The following is a 17,773-nucleotide window of genomic DNA, read 5'->3' as shown; positions in this document are numbered from 1 at the left end:
GGAGAAAGAAAATGTTAATTCTCTTCTCTCCAGAGACGGAATTTCTGCTTGTAATAAATGTAATTCAGACACAACCACAGTCTTTCCTGGGGGATGTTTAAATCAAAGTTGATATTTTTGTGAACCGTTTTTCACAATTGAAATCTAATCAGTCATCAGTTTCCTGGCAAAGCCAGAGCACATTCTGAGGGGGTGAACTGGCTCTTGCAACAGAGAAATTTGGATTGGATTCAACGGGAGAAGCAACCGTCATTGTCCATGTCTGTTGTGGCTGTTTAACCCTCGGAGATGTGACATTTTCCTTGATACGAGAGTGACCTTTTCTTAAAGTCAAAACAATAGGACAGCCAATAACTTTTTTAAACCTCTGCATTCTTGTCATAGTCTGAAAACTGAAACAATCATATTAAATGTCATATACAGAATTTTCCCATACATATCATAAACCTTGTGCCCTCTGTAGTATTATTTCTTGCTCGAGAAAGTCTAGGGTTGGTGGTTCAGTGAGAATGTAAGGTCAAATCCTGGTTGTCCTAGTTAACTAAGAACCAAGAAAACTACTTGTGGGTAATATTGTTTATTTATTTGGCATAGCCACAATACCTGTAGTCTTATTCAAAAGATAAAAAAACACCTTTCATGTTTAATCACCTCTTTGATCTGCCAAGTGGTTAGAGTGACTATGTACCAAGATTTTTTTAAGAATGATGCTTCTCTTTACCTAGTTTTAGTATGTTTGCTTTGTGTTTTTATTATTGAACATTTTTTTCCACACTTATGAAAATTAACTGAACATGTACATTGAACTGAATGTGCTTTAGGTTATAATACAATACCAGTTATCTGGTTTCAGTCATTCAAAAGAAAGGATATTCTTTGATTTCAAGCTATAGTGTACTGGCTTTATAAAGATAATTTTGTATTTCATGTAGCTGTTGTATAACTGGTTTCTTCACAAATTATACACACCAAAAAGTTTTCATACCTATTTGTGTTAGCCAATAGAGACCGGAAAGTGATTTGAGGGGTTTGGCGTGTTGCCTGGACGGGTTCAGTCTTATGTCACGTTATGGATTTTGTGTGTCTGTGCTTGTGTAGGATTGCCAGTGATGCAGGTGAAGATAGACATCTCCCGACAGCAGGTGGAGAAGATTTTCGGGCTGGAGGACTTCTGGTGTCAGTGTGTGGCGTGGAGCACCTCAGGAACACAAAAAAGCCAGAAGGCTTATGTTCGCATTGCCTGTAAGTGCCACACATTTCCCTATTAAATATTTTCCATTCTTGGGACCAGGGAGCTATTTTGTTAACATAACATTATTATTTTCCTCAAAAAATAATGTTAATAATATGCTGAAATGTAAAGTACTAATGAAATTTCATAATGTATTATAATGAAAACAACTTGTACCTTTGATTTAGAATTTTTCCATTTTTAACATTTCAATTTTAGATCGCACAAAACACTGCCTTATTTAAAGATGTCCAGCTAAGTTGCTTTTTTAAATCTGTGTATCATGCAACATACCACAAGGTGTCAATTAAAATGTTTTTTACCTACTAATATCTAATGATAAAACCCCACAATACATTGACTCCTATTTATTATAAGTGCAATGTGAGAGTGTTTGATTGAAAAATAATGTAATAGAACATCAATTGACTATTGATGTGCGTTTCACTCCTGACTAAATGCGTTCATCTCACAGCATCGCTTTTTCAAATCCAAGGACTCATTCCCGCTAGTCCATTTGTACTACAAGCTGTTTGCCTGGACCCTTTTTCAAGCATGTCTTTTCTAAGATGGAAGTATTAAGTTATTTATGAAAAGCAAGGGGTTAAAAGACAGGCTCAAACATGTTTAGACACTGAAAAAAAAAACGAGGCACTCAGATTAATCCTATTACTACTGTACATTAATTAAGGGTTCAGTTATATAACTGGGAGCTCTGTTGTAGTGTAGAGCAGCAGGACCAAGCAAATAGAACTTAAAAATAAAACAGCTAATTAATTAAAAGTTATCACTATAAATGCATAAGCTGTTTCCGTTTCCCTCTTGGTGGATCCAAGATCTCCATTAGTAGGTGTCAAGCTTGCCTTAAGGAAAAGCGTGAACTTTAAGAGGTGTGTGATTTGTGACTGCGATATGAACGCTATAAAATGTGTAGAAAAAAGGAGGAAGCCTGCTCTTATCCTTTCCTTTATGTCTTCTCTGAGCTCATTTCAGTATGACCAAAGATCTTGCTCCATTACTGCAGCTGTATCTTGTGTTGTTCCCTGAGATTTTTTTCTTTCAATAGCCATTCTCAACCGGGAGGTGCATCAAGTGTTGATCAAAACGCATTTCAAACTAATGAAGATGGTAGAGTGTGTGCATATACTCTAACAATCAAGGTTAAAGAGGGGGGATATTTAAATAGATCATTCCTATGTGGTCTAGTGGTCAGGATTCCTGGTTTTCAAGAAGGCGGCCTGGGTTTATTTCCTGGGGTGCGAATACTGAGTTTGGAGATCTGATCAAGTATTCAACATCCCTCAGACGCATTGAGAAAGTTCACTAGGTGGACCTCTTCAAAATCAAAAGCAAACCCCGACCCAGAGGACACAACTGGAAAGTACGTAAAAGATGTGGAAGTGCATTTAAAACTGAAAAGCAGGAGGCACCTCTTTGTCTGTCTCTGTATTCTCTAAATATCATTAACAATAATATAAGTTTTTGTTTAAACTGTTCAATTTAGATGTTGTTTCTCTTTGGTTCTGCCACACTTCACTACTATAGCGGTCTATGCTGATGAGAGTTCTTTTGAAAGTGGGAAAAAAAATGTCTGTCAGCTTCTGGCATCATTAAACTCCTTAAATCTCCTCTTTATTGTGGTACTGAAGTGCCAAGGTCAGAGCTGTTTAAAACAAAATAATGCAATCTCTACTACAAAGAAGGGTCTATCTGGAGTTATTCTCTCTTTCCGAAAGCAGCAGCCTTTGTGTCACACTCAGAGTGTCCCCCTCACCTCTAAGGACCTCGCTTTTGAAAACAGTATCTTCAGGGAAGGCTAGTTCTGAATGCATCTGATAAAAAAACATATCAGCTTGATCAGCATCCGTGTTCTGTTGCACTCTGTGGATGAACGTGAAGAATTGAGAGAGCAGTTATTCATTAATCTGAAAGTATTGTAGGTGCTGTGGTCGTGTGTTTCGCAGGTTTTCAGGTGAATGCCATGAAAGCACTTTATTTAGTCCAGCATTGGTTTGTCTTGTCAATTGATTTTCAATATTAGCTTGTTATTTCCATGATTTAATTGAATATGTAATCATTGTTCTCTTGCTTGACATGGGGTTCATGCGACATTTATTCCTGACACATGCATCAAACTTGGTTGAAAAAGGTCCTGTGTGCAGTGAAGACACTCTCTTCCTCAGTTCCAGCACCCACACTCCAGAACATACCAACTATGTCTTAAAGAGGAACTGCAACTCTATTTTTGTATTTCGGGGTTAGAAAGAATCAGCATTAATGAGTGAATTTCAAACCACAATGAAAGTCAAATGTACACAGCATCTTGTAAAACCTCCAATTTACATCACAAAATAGCTGAAATGTCTAGGTATGGGCAGCGCCATATTCTGCAATTCAGAACAAGCCAACAAAATGTCCGATGATGTGGCAGCCTTATTACATTGTAAACACCCAGGCTTGTGAATACAGTGCATCTCTTTTAATCCAATACAAATGTTGATCAGGATTTTGAGATGGTTATGCCGGCAAATACAACCTATTTGGTAACTCTGCATGCAGATCACGTTGGTATTTTTCTGCGGCTTTTGCGATTTTGTGCTTAATTCAAAATTTGTAAAACTTTTCTATCATTTATTTTGTTACCGGGATTCAATGACTGGTCTGAGAAATTGGGGCTGCAGTTCTCCTTTAACATAGCACATTGCGATATAGAGGTTTCATTTCTTAACATTTCACATTTGCATTATTTTTTAATCAGAATGAAAAGAAAAAATTGACTCTATATTTAATAGTATTGGCACAAATGTTGACAGATATTATAGCAGATGTTAGAAGCACTTAAGGCAAGCAAGATCTCCACAGCCTGATCGTATTCTACCCAAGAAACAAGAGATGTTGTTCATAGGCTGTGAGCAAAACTCTTCTAAGAGTCATTGAGACAGGGATAATTTCCTTTGATGGGATAAGGTCTAATTAAATACTTTTCTGTAAAAAGCACAATATGATTAGATCAATGTAAGATTATGGAGATAATTATTACTAAAAGTGATCATCTGTGTCTCAATAGGATTTAATATAATTAGTAAAGTACTGCAGATATCTGTATTAAAACAACTTCTCTTCCTACATACCTCTTTTTGTGTGGCCAATCTGACATATTAGTAATCTAGTTGTGTCAGAACAAAATACAGTACCCACTTAGAGGGTAAGCAAACACTACTTAAGCAGCAAAGGAAATTCGTAAACATTGGGCAAATATTTAGTAGATAGCTTTTAATGCAGTGTATGCAGATATACAGTATAAGCTAGATATTCATGAGGAGGAGTCCTTAAAATATTTTAAAATCCTGTGCTGGTCCTGAAGAATGCTATTCCAATTTGTCTTTTAGGTCACCCTTAATTGCCTGGTTTATAAAGATTAAGATCTCTTGTTCAGTTCTTGATCAATTAAGCAAGTAATTTGTTCAATTAAGGGAAATCTTGTCCTTTAAGGCTGAAGGGTCTTCAGGTTTTTGTTCCAAATGATCTCTAAATGACTTAGTTTTACACATCACCTGTTCAACCGATCACACTTAAGTGGTTTTAGGTCTTTAGAAATTGATGATTTAATGATACCTATAAAACCGGCTGCATACAATAGGTTCTCTCTAGGAGCAGAGCTGGTGACTCTGTCTCTATGTAATGTGAGGAAACAGTGATTGGAGGAAACAATTTTAGGATATATAGTTTAAATTGTAACAATTCACTAGTAATACCTTATTTAGACTATGGTGCACAATTTTTGTCACCGTGTTACAAAAAGGTAATGTAAATGCTTTTCTGGAATCTGCCCAGAGAAATTCCACCAGATTCATTCCAGGATGTAACAGAATGTGCTACACTGAGAGGCAAAACATTTTAATACCAAGGGTTATGGGAGTGTGGAACAAGCTACTGAGCCATGTTATTGAAGCTGGAACCCTTCTTCTTTCAAGAAATAGCTGTGTGCAATCCCTGGATATCTTAGCTATAAGTTGTAAGCTCTCAGCTGTTCTTGTGCTCAAAACAGAAACAGGTTTGGAACAGATTATGACCTTGATTCAGTCATGAAGCCTCTGGGAGGACGCTAAAAGATATAACCCAAACTCTCAACAAGTTCATTATAGATAATATTTTAAACAAGTATTTGTGTGTTTGTGTCCTGCATTCATTAATTCAGGTTTAAAAGGAAAAAAAAATGCACTGCATTCGCGTGTGCTCTTGTCCTTCCTTTTTTCAATGTCATGGATGTAGGAAGAAAGCATTCATTTCTCCAAAATGAGAAATAAGATCCATGAGCCTTCTAGGGCCATTATGTCTTACCTTCCTTCCAGCAATGTTATATCAACTTTAATTAAGTTAAATGTCAAAGATCACTCAATTCTCCTCAACGTTTTCGTAATCATTATTGTTCCAGACTGACCCAACATCTGATTTAGGGAATAAATTACTAAAAGCAGTCTCCTTATTGACTGTGAGGATCACATAAGCACATGATTGACATTTGGTGCCCACTTTATCTGGAATGCACTTGGAGAAACAAATCTATTGTTTGTAATTAAGGTCATGCTCACAGGCAACACAAGAAGACAGCAGCTCTTTGGGTATATATTGGTAGATGAAAGCAAAATAAGCAAAGGAAACTAATGTTATTGATGTATGAAGCCACTAGTTCAGCCCCTTTTATGTCTTGCAGTCTAAGTTACAAATATATGAGGCTGTTGTCAATAAATTAATTCAGTAATGTGTTAGATTTGCTTTGGATAATTGCTCTTGCTTCCTAATTTATTACCCAGTGACTTGACACCACAAATCAAGTTTACAAGTTGTGGTTTAAATGCAGTTTGGGAGAGTGTTTTCTTTCCTATTTGGAAAAAGTAGCTATTTTCATAAGTGATTTATTTCAAAGAGTACTGAGTTTGTACTGAGTACTGAGTAAAGAGTGAACAACAGTATATAGTCTGTGAATAATACAGTATTATTTTCAGAATTCTCTGGCATCCATGACAGCGACAAATCTGCAACCTCTTATTGGGTGTTTGCTGTTCAGAAATGAAGTGCGCATATTGATCAATCACAATCACATTTACAAACTATCTTTGGTTAGAACATCAAGGTTTTTTTTCCTCAGGTAATCTTAAGCCTTGGTGTGGAGAGAATTAAAGATCATAGAACAGCCCATCCAGACCCTGGGGCATCTAATTCTAAATGAGCTGAGCAGTATGGAAATTCTGCAGTGGAGGGTGTGATAGGGACTCCTTTCTCCCAAAATGTTGACAAAGGCCTGTGAGCAAAGCGCAGGGTTTTGACAGCGAGAAGCAAAGCTGCCTTAAGCCATGTGCTCATGTGAGACAACCACCAAGTGACATCCTACTAAGAATAATAACTGCAAAAAAAAAAACCACAGTCCCAACCAGGACAGGGGACAAGACACAACACAGGGAGAAAAGATCAATCTGCCTGCCTTCCCTTGAATTTACCAGGTTTACAAAAAACTCAAGAAGCATAATACTGCTTAACAACAAAATATCAAATGCAAATATCAACAGGTTTTGTTTTCACCTCCTCTATCGCTTTTGAAAAATCTGAGATCGGTGTTCCAGTTTCCAAATGGTTGGTAACCATGGAACCTTCATTTGTTTGTATGTCTGCTGCTAAGAGTTACCAGCCTGGCTCTGAACATTCGCCAAATGTCACATGTGCTCTGGCCTGAAGGAAAAGGCACAGACAGCTCAGGCTGTTGATGAGTGTCTGATTTGTTTTTGGACGCAGATCTGAGGAAGAATTTCGAAAAGGAGCCGTTGGGTAAGGAAGTGGCGTTGGACCAGGAGGTGATTCTGCACTGCCAGCCCCCCGAGGGGATACCGCCTGCAGAGGTAAGATGGACCTCCGTATTTCCGCTGAAAACAAGAAACAAAGTTCGTTGATTCAGTTAGTTGTTTAATTCAGCTGATTGGATCACTTGTTCGCTTTTTAACACCGATGATTTTAGAGTCCAGAAATTTCCATTTTAAAAATAAAAATCTGCAGTAGTCCATGTCATGAATTTAATGAAATATGGGGTTGCCTCTGAGTTTCAAGAATCTGTTTCAGTTCCTAATTTAGTGTCTCACTCCAGACTCAGACCAACTGTTTCACTTACATTTACTGCAGTTCTAAACCACCAAAATGGACAAGACTGACAGTACAAAGCCCCCTCTCAGATGACCTGGGTTTTCAGACTTTATTTGAAAGCAATTTTGTACAGGCCTTTTGATGCATTTTTTGTTCTATGTTTTTAATGAGGTGCCTCAAATAGCTGTCTTGAGCTGAAAAACTGATTCTTGTTTATCTTTCAATTGATTCTAGACATCTAATTCACAACTTCAGCTTAATAGAAAAGAGAAATGAATTCTCTGATACCATAAAATAAAACACTTGCGATTTGTTGTGCTCCTTGCTGTTGTGGAAAGACAGATGCATGTCTTAAAGGCAAACGAGCTGGGTGTCTCTTAATTTTTAGATCAAATTGGTCTCAGTTTTCTATCGGCCATCAAAAGCAATCTTCCATCTATACTGTAAACAGGTGCCGTCCTTCGGATGAGACGTAAAACCGAGGTCCTGACTCTCTGTGGTCATTAAAAATCCCAGGGCGTTTCTCGAAAAGAGTAGGGGTGTAACCCCGGCGTCCTGGCCAAATTTCCCATTGGCCTTAACCAATCATGGCCTCCTAATAATCCCCATCTATGAATTGGCTTCATTACTCTCTGCTCTCCTCCCCACTAATAGCTGATGTGTGGTGAGCGTTCTGGCGCACTATGGCTGCCGTCGCATCATCCAGGTGGATGCTGCACATTGGTGGTGGTGGAGGGGAGACCCCATTACCTGTAAAGCGCTTTGAGTGGAGTGTCCAGAAAAGCGCTATATAAGTGTAAGCAATTATTATTATTATTATGTTTTTAGGTGGAATGGCTGAAGAACGAGGACTTGATCGATCCTGTTAGTGACACCAACTATTATATCACAATTGACCACAGTCTCATCATCAAGCAAGCCCGCTTAGCAGACACAGCCAACTACACGTGTGTAGCTAAGAATATAGTGGCCAGGCGGAAGAGTTCATCAGCCACAGTCATTGTCTATGGTAAGTGCCTTATTTACCCTTTCTCATCCATTCATTGTCCTGACTACAGATGGCCAAGTGTGAGATACTGAATGACTAACAATGCAAGCAAACCAGAGCCTTTGGTAATAGTTAATAGCATTGGGATTGAAGAGCTTAATGATTGCAGTTTCCACTTGGCATAAATAACATGAAAAAAGTAACAATCCAACATTTAAGTTTGCACTTGAGTCTTATCATTTTCTGTCAGATTTTCAAGGAAGTCCATAATGATGTGGAATGACAAGCTTTTTAACCTTTGCAAAAATGCAGAAAGTATACTTAATTATTTTCACTGTGATGCTAGGCTAGGGTAAGAACTAGTACATTTTAATAGAATTGATTTTGTTTGGTACATAAAATCTTCAGTTGATAATTACAAAGGAGAAGGACATCTTGAACAAGAAAGATTTCCACCTCGGAGGCACGATGTGTTTGTGTGCTTTTCCAGGTTGCCATGCAGTCTACAAAAGAGATGAATTTGCTAGTAAATGAAGAGCTTTTAAAACCAATCTGCTGAAGGCATTACCTAAAGGGTTTATTTTTAGTTTTTATTTAAAACAAAATATTGATTTATTACTTTATGTGCATAGCAGGTGTTAATTAACAAACCAAAGGGTTCTTTTGAAAATGCAAGAAAAAGCAATTTAGTGATTTATTGGTATAGTGTTCACAACACATTTTAGAGAAAGTACAAAAATATTTTGTCATCTACAGGCACACTTTTCTGGTGTTTTTTTGTTGTTGTTTTTCTGTTTGCTTTTTATATTGATAACAGCCCTCACTGCAGCAAAGACAGAAATGTTGAAATGTTGCAATTACAGTCTGACAGCAAAACAATCAGTAACCATGGCAACAATAAGGCCCTTCAAACTCCAATTTTTTACTGAGAAGAAAGGGGAAAAAAATAGACAGGCAGATTTTTTTTTTAAAATAATCTCAGGATGTAATATTTAAACTGTTGATTAGATCTGGTTTTAGATGGACAGATGAAAGATCTGAGAAACATGGTCATTTTCTTCTATTTCACCTTTTAGAAATAATGATATTATGCTGTACAGCTCAAATCCCTTGTTTGAGAGAAAACACTTTATTTTATATCTGTCGTTGCCTCTGTTGTGCTGGCTTATCACTTTGAAGAAGGCATCGTTCACTTATCAAGGCTGTGATTCTGAAAACTGCATGAAGGGATAAATGATTCATTACTAGGTTAAAATTGCGGCCTATTAATACAGATGGCTCAGAATGGGTCATCACTCTCACTCCCCTTGTATTCATTACATTTTTGAATTTATATTATTTATCACTTGAAATTGATTTATTTACCAAATTCATTTTAAAGTCAGAAAGTGTTTTGTTATGCCTGAACTGCAGGTGCTTGCTTGTCAAAGCCTGGAACAAAAAAAAAGGCAGTATTTTTACTAGGTCCTGTAAAAAGTGGCAGTAAGCAGCAATAAGAGGTAATCAGAGGTGAAGTGGCAAAGCGATTTGCTTCACCAAGGTGGCCAATCAATTCAGAAGCAGAGGTAAGGAAATTATTCAACAAGACCATAGGGAGATTAATGGGGGAATTAGGGAAGAATACTTGGAAAAATATGTAAACCTGACTACCAAATGCACCTCAGGCCTGTCTAATCAACCTAATTCTTGAGTGGAAAGAGCTTGAGGGGAAATTCTTCCTTGGAGGATTTTAATTTTTCTTTTTAATTTTCTAATGACTGAGTCTTAGTAATTGAACACTCCACATTTGATTGGGTGGCACAGGGCTAGCATAACAGGGAAAGCCATTGTAGCATCTGATCTGCCAGTTGTTAAAGGAGAATAGAAATATTTAATTTAAAAAATCATAACTGCTGGCATTTATGTCATTATATGGCAATATGATGCTATACATGAATTCTCCAGGGCAAAACCAGATTTGCTTTTACCGTGCTTCAAAGTCATATCTTGCCAAATGTATGTTGCTTGAGCTATTTTGCTGCAGTTTTTATAAAGCTTTTTAATCTTTAGCCTTGTCTAACTTGTTTACTTAGGCTGATGTCAGTATAATTCTGATTACACTGGAAACACCTATAATGTTCAAATGTACTTTAAACCCTGTGACCTGTTACCTACATTGGATTTAACGTGACCCTACCAGTCACATTCCTTCCGTTCATCACATCTCCTTCCTGTATGTCATCTATAACGACACGCAATCTTCTGTCAGACCACGGAAAAGCTTTGGAATCGACATTGATTGCATTTCATTTGTCCTTTTAATGTTTGTTTTACTTTTATAAAGTAAATGTTGTCATCACATCCACAAATTAAAAAAAGTCCGAAATTAACTTCCACGCCACCATTTGTCATCGACATGATGCAGACAAGCTTCTCCCAGAAGAGCATTTGTATTTAACAGTTACCATGAGTCATAAGTGAAGGGCTGTGGTCTCTGCACTTCAAAACCTATAAGGAAACCTACTGAAGGAAAACTGGGGTTCAAGTCTTCATTTATGAATGAAAAAAGGATTAAAAGAGGATAATATTCCAATTTACTCATAATTCAAAATGTTGAAGTTTGTGGGGAAAGGAATCCTGGTTTTATGTTTTATGGCATGTAGAACGGCCTGGTAATTTAATTACATGAATATACTTGGGAAATAAATCCCAAAGACCAGCAATTTCATGTTCATGACTTTGATTAAACATAATTTGAGTTTAAATTCTTTGTCTTCAAGACATTGATTTTTTTTCTTTTTTTTTTTTCTGTGGCAATGTGATTCTCCTGAGCAATGGTACTACAAGCCTTTAATCACACAGTGGGATTTACAAATAATATATATATATTTGTCATCAGGATTCCCTAAGCAGTAGCAGTTGACTTCATCCGTTTGAGCATATGACCGTATGACCTCAATCAACAGTGGCTATGTTGTTCTCAACCATATGAGAGCTTTCAGCTTCTGGGTGGGATTAAGTCAGTCATGGTGTCCTTGACCCTGTGAGAGCTTTGGAGGGCTGGGTGGGCTTGAGTTGTACAAACTACACACTGAAAACTGTAAAAGTTACAGTTTACTGAACATGTGTTCATTAGTTGAAGTTGTCTTTAAAACATTATTTCTTAGAACCAGCATACAAAGACAAAGATAAACACTGGAGACCTTTTGTTCATGTAAAATCACAACGGCAGAAAGTAAATGCCTTTTCATTTGATCTCTGCGAAGAGTTGTTTGGATGTGGTTTTCTCCTGTTTGCCTTGAAGAGAGAGACAAATGAGAATGTGTATCAATTGAGGGATGTGACACAGGGTTTAGTCGCTTAATCAGATTTGGAAGTGAGAATTGTGAGGGTCCCTAAATCCTCACAGAGCAGGGCGTGGAGACGGGGCAGGGCACTCTTGCTGGCAGTGATTTCTCACCTTTGACATGAACAGGATTTGTAGTCTCAGCTTACTGTACATTTTAAAAGAACCGAGTGAAAAGATCATTCCCAAACAATGCCAATGTGAAATGCTGAAACACCAAGAGAAAGACTGTAACTGTACATCACTGGTGTTGCATGATTATTATAATTAATGAGGTGTTGACTTGGTAGCACTTAAATGTGTAAATCTTGGATTTGAGGCATCGGAGGAGCTAGTTTCCATTGCTGGGTGACTGTGACAGTACAGCTGCTCCAATATCCCCCCTGAACTCGTCCCAATATGAGACACCTTGAGACACCTCCCCTCGGTCGTGACTGAACCTCGGCGCCTGTTTATTTCTCATTAGTGGTTTATTTTGTAATGTGCTCAGAGGAGAGAAAATCTAGTTCCCGTTTGACCCACCCAAAAAAAAAAAAAATGAAAAAGAGACGATTGGAGATGAACTTTGGGAAATGTTAGACGCTTCCCTCCCCCCCCCCAAAAAAAAAAAATAGATGCCCATTTTACTGAACTTGAAAATAGAAGAAACTGTAGAGAAAAGGGCGATACAAATAGAAAAGGGGTCTGCCATTCTTGAGTCACTGATATTGTCCCAATCATTTTAGTTTTAAAGTGTCTTAAAGTGTGCTGAGCTCTTTTGACCATAGCACTCCATAGGTCGTACACTGGGGCTGCTGTTGAGTGTAGTGTGCTTGACACCTGAGGGACCTCATTGTCAAGAGACGCACCCCAGCACTGCCCTTGTCCATTCTGCGCACGTCGGGTAAACCTGGCTGCTCTGTTCATTTCCCCCCGTGGTCAGTCAACGGCGGCTGGTCCACGTGGACAGGGTGGTCGGCCTGCAGCGCCACCTGTGGCCGGGGCTGGCAGAAGAGGAGCCGGAGCTGCACCAACCCCACCCCCCTGAACGGAGGGACCTTCTGCGAGGGGCAGAACGTCCAGAAAAGCGCCTGCACTACCACATGTCCAGGTAACACTCAGCACCCAGCAGGTCCCTAGCAAAGAGAGCTGGTGGATTCAATCAGTGCTGACAGGCAGTTGTATGAAAGCCATGTGAGTCTTAAGCATGCATTATGCCCACTTCTTATTTCAAAGGGACTTGTCGTTCTTCATTCTGGGCATACTTACAGAGGAAAAGACTATCTGTTTTTTTCAAAGAGGCAGCATGTGTGGGCAAGCAAGTAAAGGTATTTTTGCTGTAAAGACCTTTTGAACAGACATGCTTGTTTCTATACAAAAGGCACCATTTCCACCCTGAGTTTTTCTTTAAATCCACAATAATGCCCATTCTTAAGAGGAGGCCCTGTCCCCATGTTAAGATTTTGAGGACAATACGATTTTCTGGATTGTAGACTCTTTTTGTTGCGCCACTTGATTTAATATAAATGTTTCTCTTTGGCCGACAGCTGACTTTTCCATATTTTTTACCTCATCTGCAAGTACCATGAACAAGTGCCGTCAGACAGCTGTCTGACATCTTTTGGTTCTGTACAGGAAACATAAAGGCATTAAAATTTAAAACCAAAGGAAGCATCAGGTTAGCATATTAGGCATCGTTATCTTGGACTACAACTGTCCCTTGTCAGCTTAGAGTGCTGTACAGTATGTCTCGGTCTTTTTGGTTAGTATTGATTTCTTGTAGTTTTTCATGTAAATAAGACAGCTCCGTTTGTGTCCTGATATAAACCTGTCATGAAAACCTGCACAGCTATTAGATTTGGGCCGCTCAATGACAATAAAGTTGCAAAGGTTTTCTGCATGAGACATTGCAGTTTCTATTGTACTATCAATAGCATAGGCCTGTGTTGAATAATTATACAGAGGATATTGAGAGTTTTGTTCATCACAATCATAGAGCTGGTCCTTTCTCGCATTGCAAAGGAGAAACCACGTATATAAGATAAATATACTCTTTGTACTGCAGTGATAACACACTTTAGACAACCCTTATGCAAAAGGCCTTAAAATTTTAATGCACCAAAGCAGTGATAGAAAATAAGGTTAAACATAACAAACACTAACTGAGAACACTTTGGAGAACGAAATAATGTTTTTCAGAACACCACATATTGAAAAGAGCACCACATATGGCACAGTTCTGTATGGTAAACAAATAGTCTTACATTGCTGGAACAGAAACTGAGAGAAGAGGGTTTTGAGAATACAGAGGCCATTTAACATACACGTAAAAAGTAGCCCATCTTTTAATGCAGCATGCGTCTAGAACGTACCCTGGATTGGAAAAGGTATATCCACCTTCATTTCCTTTCTGAAAGAAGCCACAGTAATGAATGCTGTACAGGTGCTCGTGTTTGTAAAAACTTCCTTATAGACTCCCTTTTCGGTATAGATATCTGTCTCCATCCTGAAACTGAGTTTCTGAACTGGAAGACCCCTCGATTCAGAAGGAACAGCCTCGCTGCACACCCAGTCAAGAAAGGCACTTTGCCACTGTTGTTTGTTCATCAGAGAAAACTGCAACTCCAGGAAAACTGACCCTCCCCCATTTGTCATTGCACTCAGACATGGCCTGACAGCAGTAGCGCCTAAAAATTACATCTGAGACTTCTTCCAGCTATCCCGATTTATCAAAACACTGTTCCTCCACCACAGGGGCATAAATCATCATTTATACACTGGGGCTTGGGAGCAGAACAGGGATCAGTTTCAAAAAAGCAAAACAGAAGAAAAAAACACAAGAATCGGCCTCATCAAGGTAAAAGCACACTCTGGAGAAGACATTTTTTTCCTTTATGTTCTTTCATTTCATTGACTTTTCAGCAGCACACTTTGCCATATGGTAAATGGCTAGAAGTTAAGTTACTGCTTAAAAACAATCAGAAATGCTTGAGTCTTGAAGTCATTTACATTATACCTATGATGGCGCTATAATGTACTACTAAGTGCTTTTGTTTTTGCAGATATTAAACCAATTTCAGCATGGTTATAAAATAGCTGTACAGTGCAGATATCCATGTTCAATCAGTTTATGCTAAACATATATTCCTACCTTACATTATTATACTGACGTGATCATTAAAATTTGTCCCCTATTTGACATAATGGAGTTTGACTTATTTGTTATTTGTTAAGTGCTTATTTATTAAGTTAACAAGAGTTAAGTGCTTGCTCACAAGGCTTTAAAAATTCATAATAAACCAAATATTAACATCCATTTATGTATTAATAAAGTGTTTGCATATGAAAATCAGATCGTTTATATTAAACACATATTAGCAGAAATCCTTTGATACCAAGTTATTGACACTATTAAACGGTTTTATTATATTGTAGGTTAAAAATATTTTATATAAATGGAATGTATGGCCCATGATCTGATAAATATTAATTGTAGTACCAGTAACTGTTCATTGTTAAGATAATCTTAAAATATACCTTTCACAGTATAGTTGTTTAATTAGGGCAACTAACTTTATAAGAACCCTGTATGAGTGGATTGCTAAGATCTGCACATTATTAATATGAGGTTTTGGTCAGATATGCTGAAAAAAGAAAGTTCAGTTTCTTAGAAGGATCAAGTTGTGCTCTTATGCATCATTAGCCATCTTCACAGTAGAACATCATCATTTTTATTTGTAAAACCCATTCCAGGCGGCTTGGCACGTAAAACATTTTAAAATGATTTAAATTTCTCACCTATTAGTTGGAGGTGCTTAGGTGAATATGATAATGCACACTCATGGCCACTTACTTTGTTTTTAGAGCGCATTATGAAATATTACTGATGAATACCTTGAAAAGCTCACAGGAAGTCAAATGAATTAATGATGTTGAAAAATCATACATCTACCTGTACCGTGTTTGTATCCCATCTCCAGTGTGTTCCTTTATTATATTGTAAGTATTTCGGAGCAGTGCTTTACGTTTTGGAGAAGTGCCAAATGTTCCTTAAAATAAAATAATCCATGCTATTTCCACTTCTCTCTCTCTTTTTAATAAGGAAAGTAAAACCTAATTGTAACTAAGTACCTATTAATACAATTACACAGAAGTGGTTGTCAGATAAGTCCAAATAATGAAATCAACTCCACATACTGTATATTGTAAGACTTAAAATAGCATAACAAAGTAGAATTCTAAGATTAGGACTTCATTATATTGTTTCCTACTAGTTGACTATTGCAGGAACCGAATTTCAGTTGCTCTTGGCCTGTGGCTTTTGTTTCTCTTTTCTCTGACATTTTTCCACATTTATAATATTTGAATGAGACTCACTCAGCCAAAGGATAATTGTCTCTCAGGAGTGCTGGTTACTGACTGTGGGTTAGATGTTACTGATGCTTGTGAAGCATTCCCTTTCAAGATGTAAAACTGCAGTACAGTGAGGGAGAAGTGATTTTAGCATGTCAGACTAATCAGAATGTTTATAGTGAGAAAGCATTTGAAATTACTGTCAATTTGGTGCCTCTACAAGTGTATTGGTAATAATAAAAGCTTAAGGATAAATGTCTGAATAAATTATGCATAAAGAAACAACCATGGCAGTTGTAGACCTAAAGCCAATGTTGATGTATTTTACTGTGTATTTTGTGAACCTCATTAAAATATTATTTAAATAGCACAGGATGTGTAGACCAATTTTGAGCAGGGAACTACAGTAGCAGCTTCTGAATCGACTGCCTTTCTGTTCACCATTCAGTTACTGCTCAGGTAACAAGATACCATTGCCACAGACTGACTTACAGGATAGTTTTTTTTCTTAAGTCCATAAAAAAGACGCATTGCCATCATAATGAGTACCAGCTGGGAAAAAGTAAGATGTCAAACTTATGATGACCATAGCATGCCTAGGCCTGGATTAAAGGCCTGCAAGTGATGCCATAGAGGGTAATTGTATTCCACTAGGCCATCTGTTTGCGGAGTTCGGTGATGATGGATGTTGGTTTTTATGGATAAGCAGGGAGGGTAGGCTGGAAAAGGCTCTTGCCGGAGTTTCTGCTGCAAAAAGGGGGTTGTAAACAGTTGCAGCACATTTTCTCTTCTAAAATGAATCATGCACTGCTTAAAGCGCTGTCCAGCAGAGTGAAGAGAGAGGCTAATGGGACAACCATTAGAGAAAACAAAACAAGCAAAGCCTTCACCCAGCTGAAAGTTCTGTCTGTCAGCAGCACTTGCAACAAAGGTTCAGTGCAGTTTGATTCACCAAGAGGATTCTAGTGCTGTCAACTGTACACAAAGCAAATGCAATGGCAACAATAAAAAGATTTCATGCTTTATCTTAAGACTGGATAAAGCCTTGAATGCCTTTATTGCTGGCAGTACAAGGAGAAGCAGTGGTTGAAGAAAAAAAAAGCGAGTTACCTTTCCGTTTGCTCACAAACTCCAGTTAACCATTACTGACTTTATTTTCCAGAGGCTGGTAAGCTTTGTTTTCTTCACTGGAAACATATCCTTGGGTAATTGATGAAAGTATTGAACACCAGTGCATGAGACCATAAAAGAGAGGAGCAGTTAAAAAAAAAACAGAAAATCTAATCTGTGCCGTTGTCCATCTCTAATGCTCCCAAGAGCAAGTTGAATGGCTGATTGAGTGGATATGGAAATAAAAAAAATGCTGCTTATTTTATCAGTTGCCTGTGCCCTGTCATGAAATACCTACAGGCACAATGTTTGATAATTAGGGTTACACGCCCTGAAGCTTCTGAATTTGTCTCCCAGGATTTTTTTTATCAAGCACACACACACAGCAGAGATTGTGCATGCTCGGCAGGCTGCCCTAAATAAATATCATCTAAACAAATTAACTTGTCACAAAATGAACCACGGCAACCGGCAGCAAAACACATCGCACACTGGCTATTTTTTCTCCTCTGCCTCCTCTCCGTCTCTGCCTGGAAATTGCAACCACAGGCAAATGGCTTGTCCCAATCTGTCACTAGACCGGGGCCGCTTGTGACACAGGAGAATCCCTCGACAATTCAGATTTATGAGAACACCGTCCTGTTAACCAACTAGC

General features: G+C 38.0%; 1 protein-coding gene across 2 annotated transcripts in view; it reads left to right on the top strand.

The window, feature by feature from the left end:
* The window catches only part of unc5a (unc-5 netrin receptor A), a 195,953-nt gene that overhangs the window by 132,241 nt on the left and 45,939 nt on the right, over positions 1-17,773 (top strand). Inside the window, exons 3-6 of one of the 2 annotated variants that reach the window (XM_088604630.1) lie at positions 1,099-1,242; positions 7,022-7,125; positions 8,192-8,372; positions 12,599-12,766. In XM_088604630.1, coding sequence (XP_088460756.1) covers positions 1,099-1,242; positions 7,022-7,125; positions 8,192-8,372; positions 12,599-12,766 — 597 coding nt within the window. The remainder of the gene's footprint in view (positions 1-1,098; positions 1,243-7,021; positions 7,126-8,191; positions 8,373-12,598; positions 12,767-17,773) is intronic. The other variant, XM_088604631.1, reaches the window with a different exon arrangement.

This window comes from Lepisosteus platostomus, chromosome 13 (assembly GCF_059453375.1).
Source record: "Lepisosteus platostomus isolate fLepPlt1 chromosome 13, fLepPlt1.hap1, whole genome shotgun sequence".
NCBI lineage: Eukaryota > Metazoa > Chordata > Actinopteri > Semionotiformes > Lepisosteidae > Lepisosteus > Lepisosteus platostomus.
Note: the sequence above shows the minus strand (reverse complement) of the source record. Positions and strands in the feature narration are given on the sequence as shown.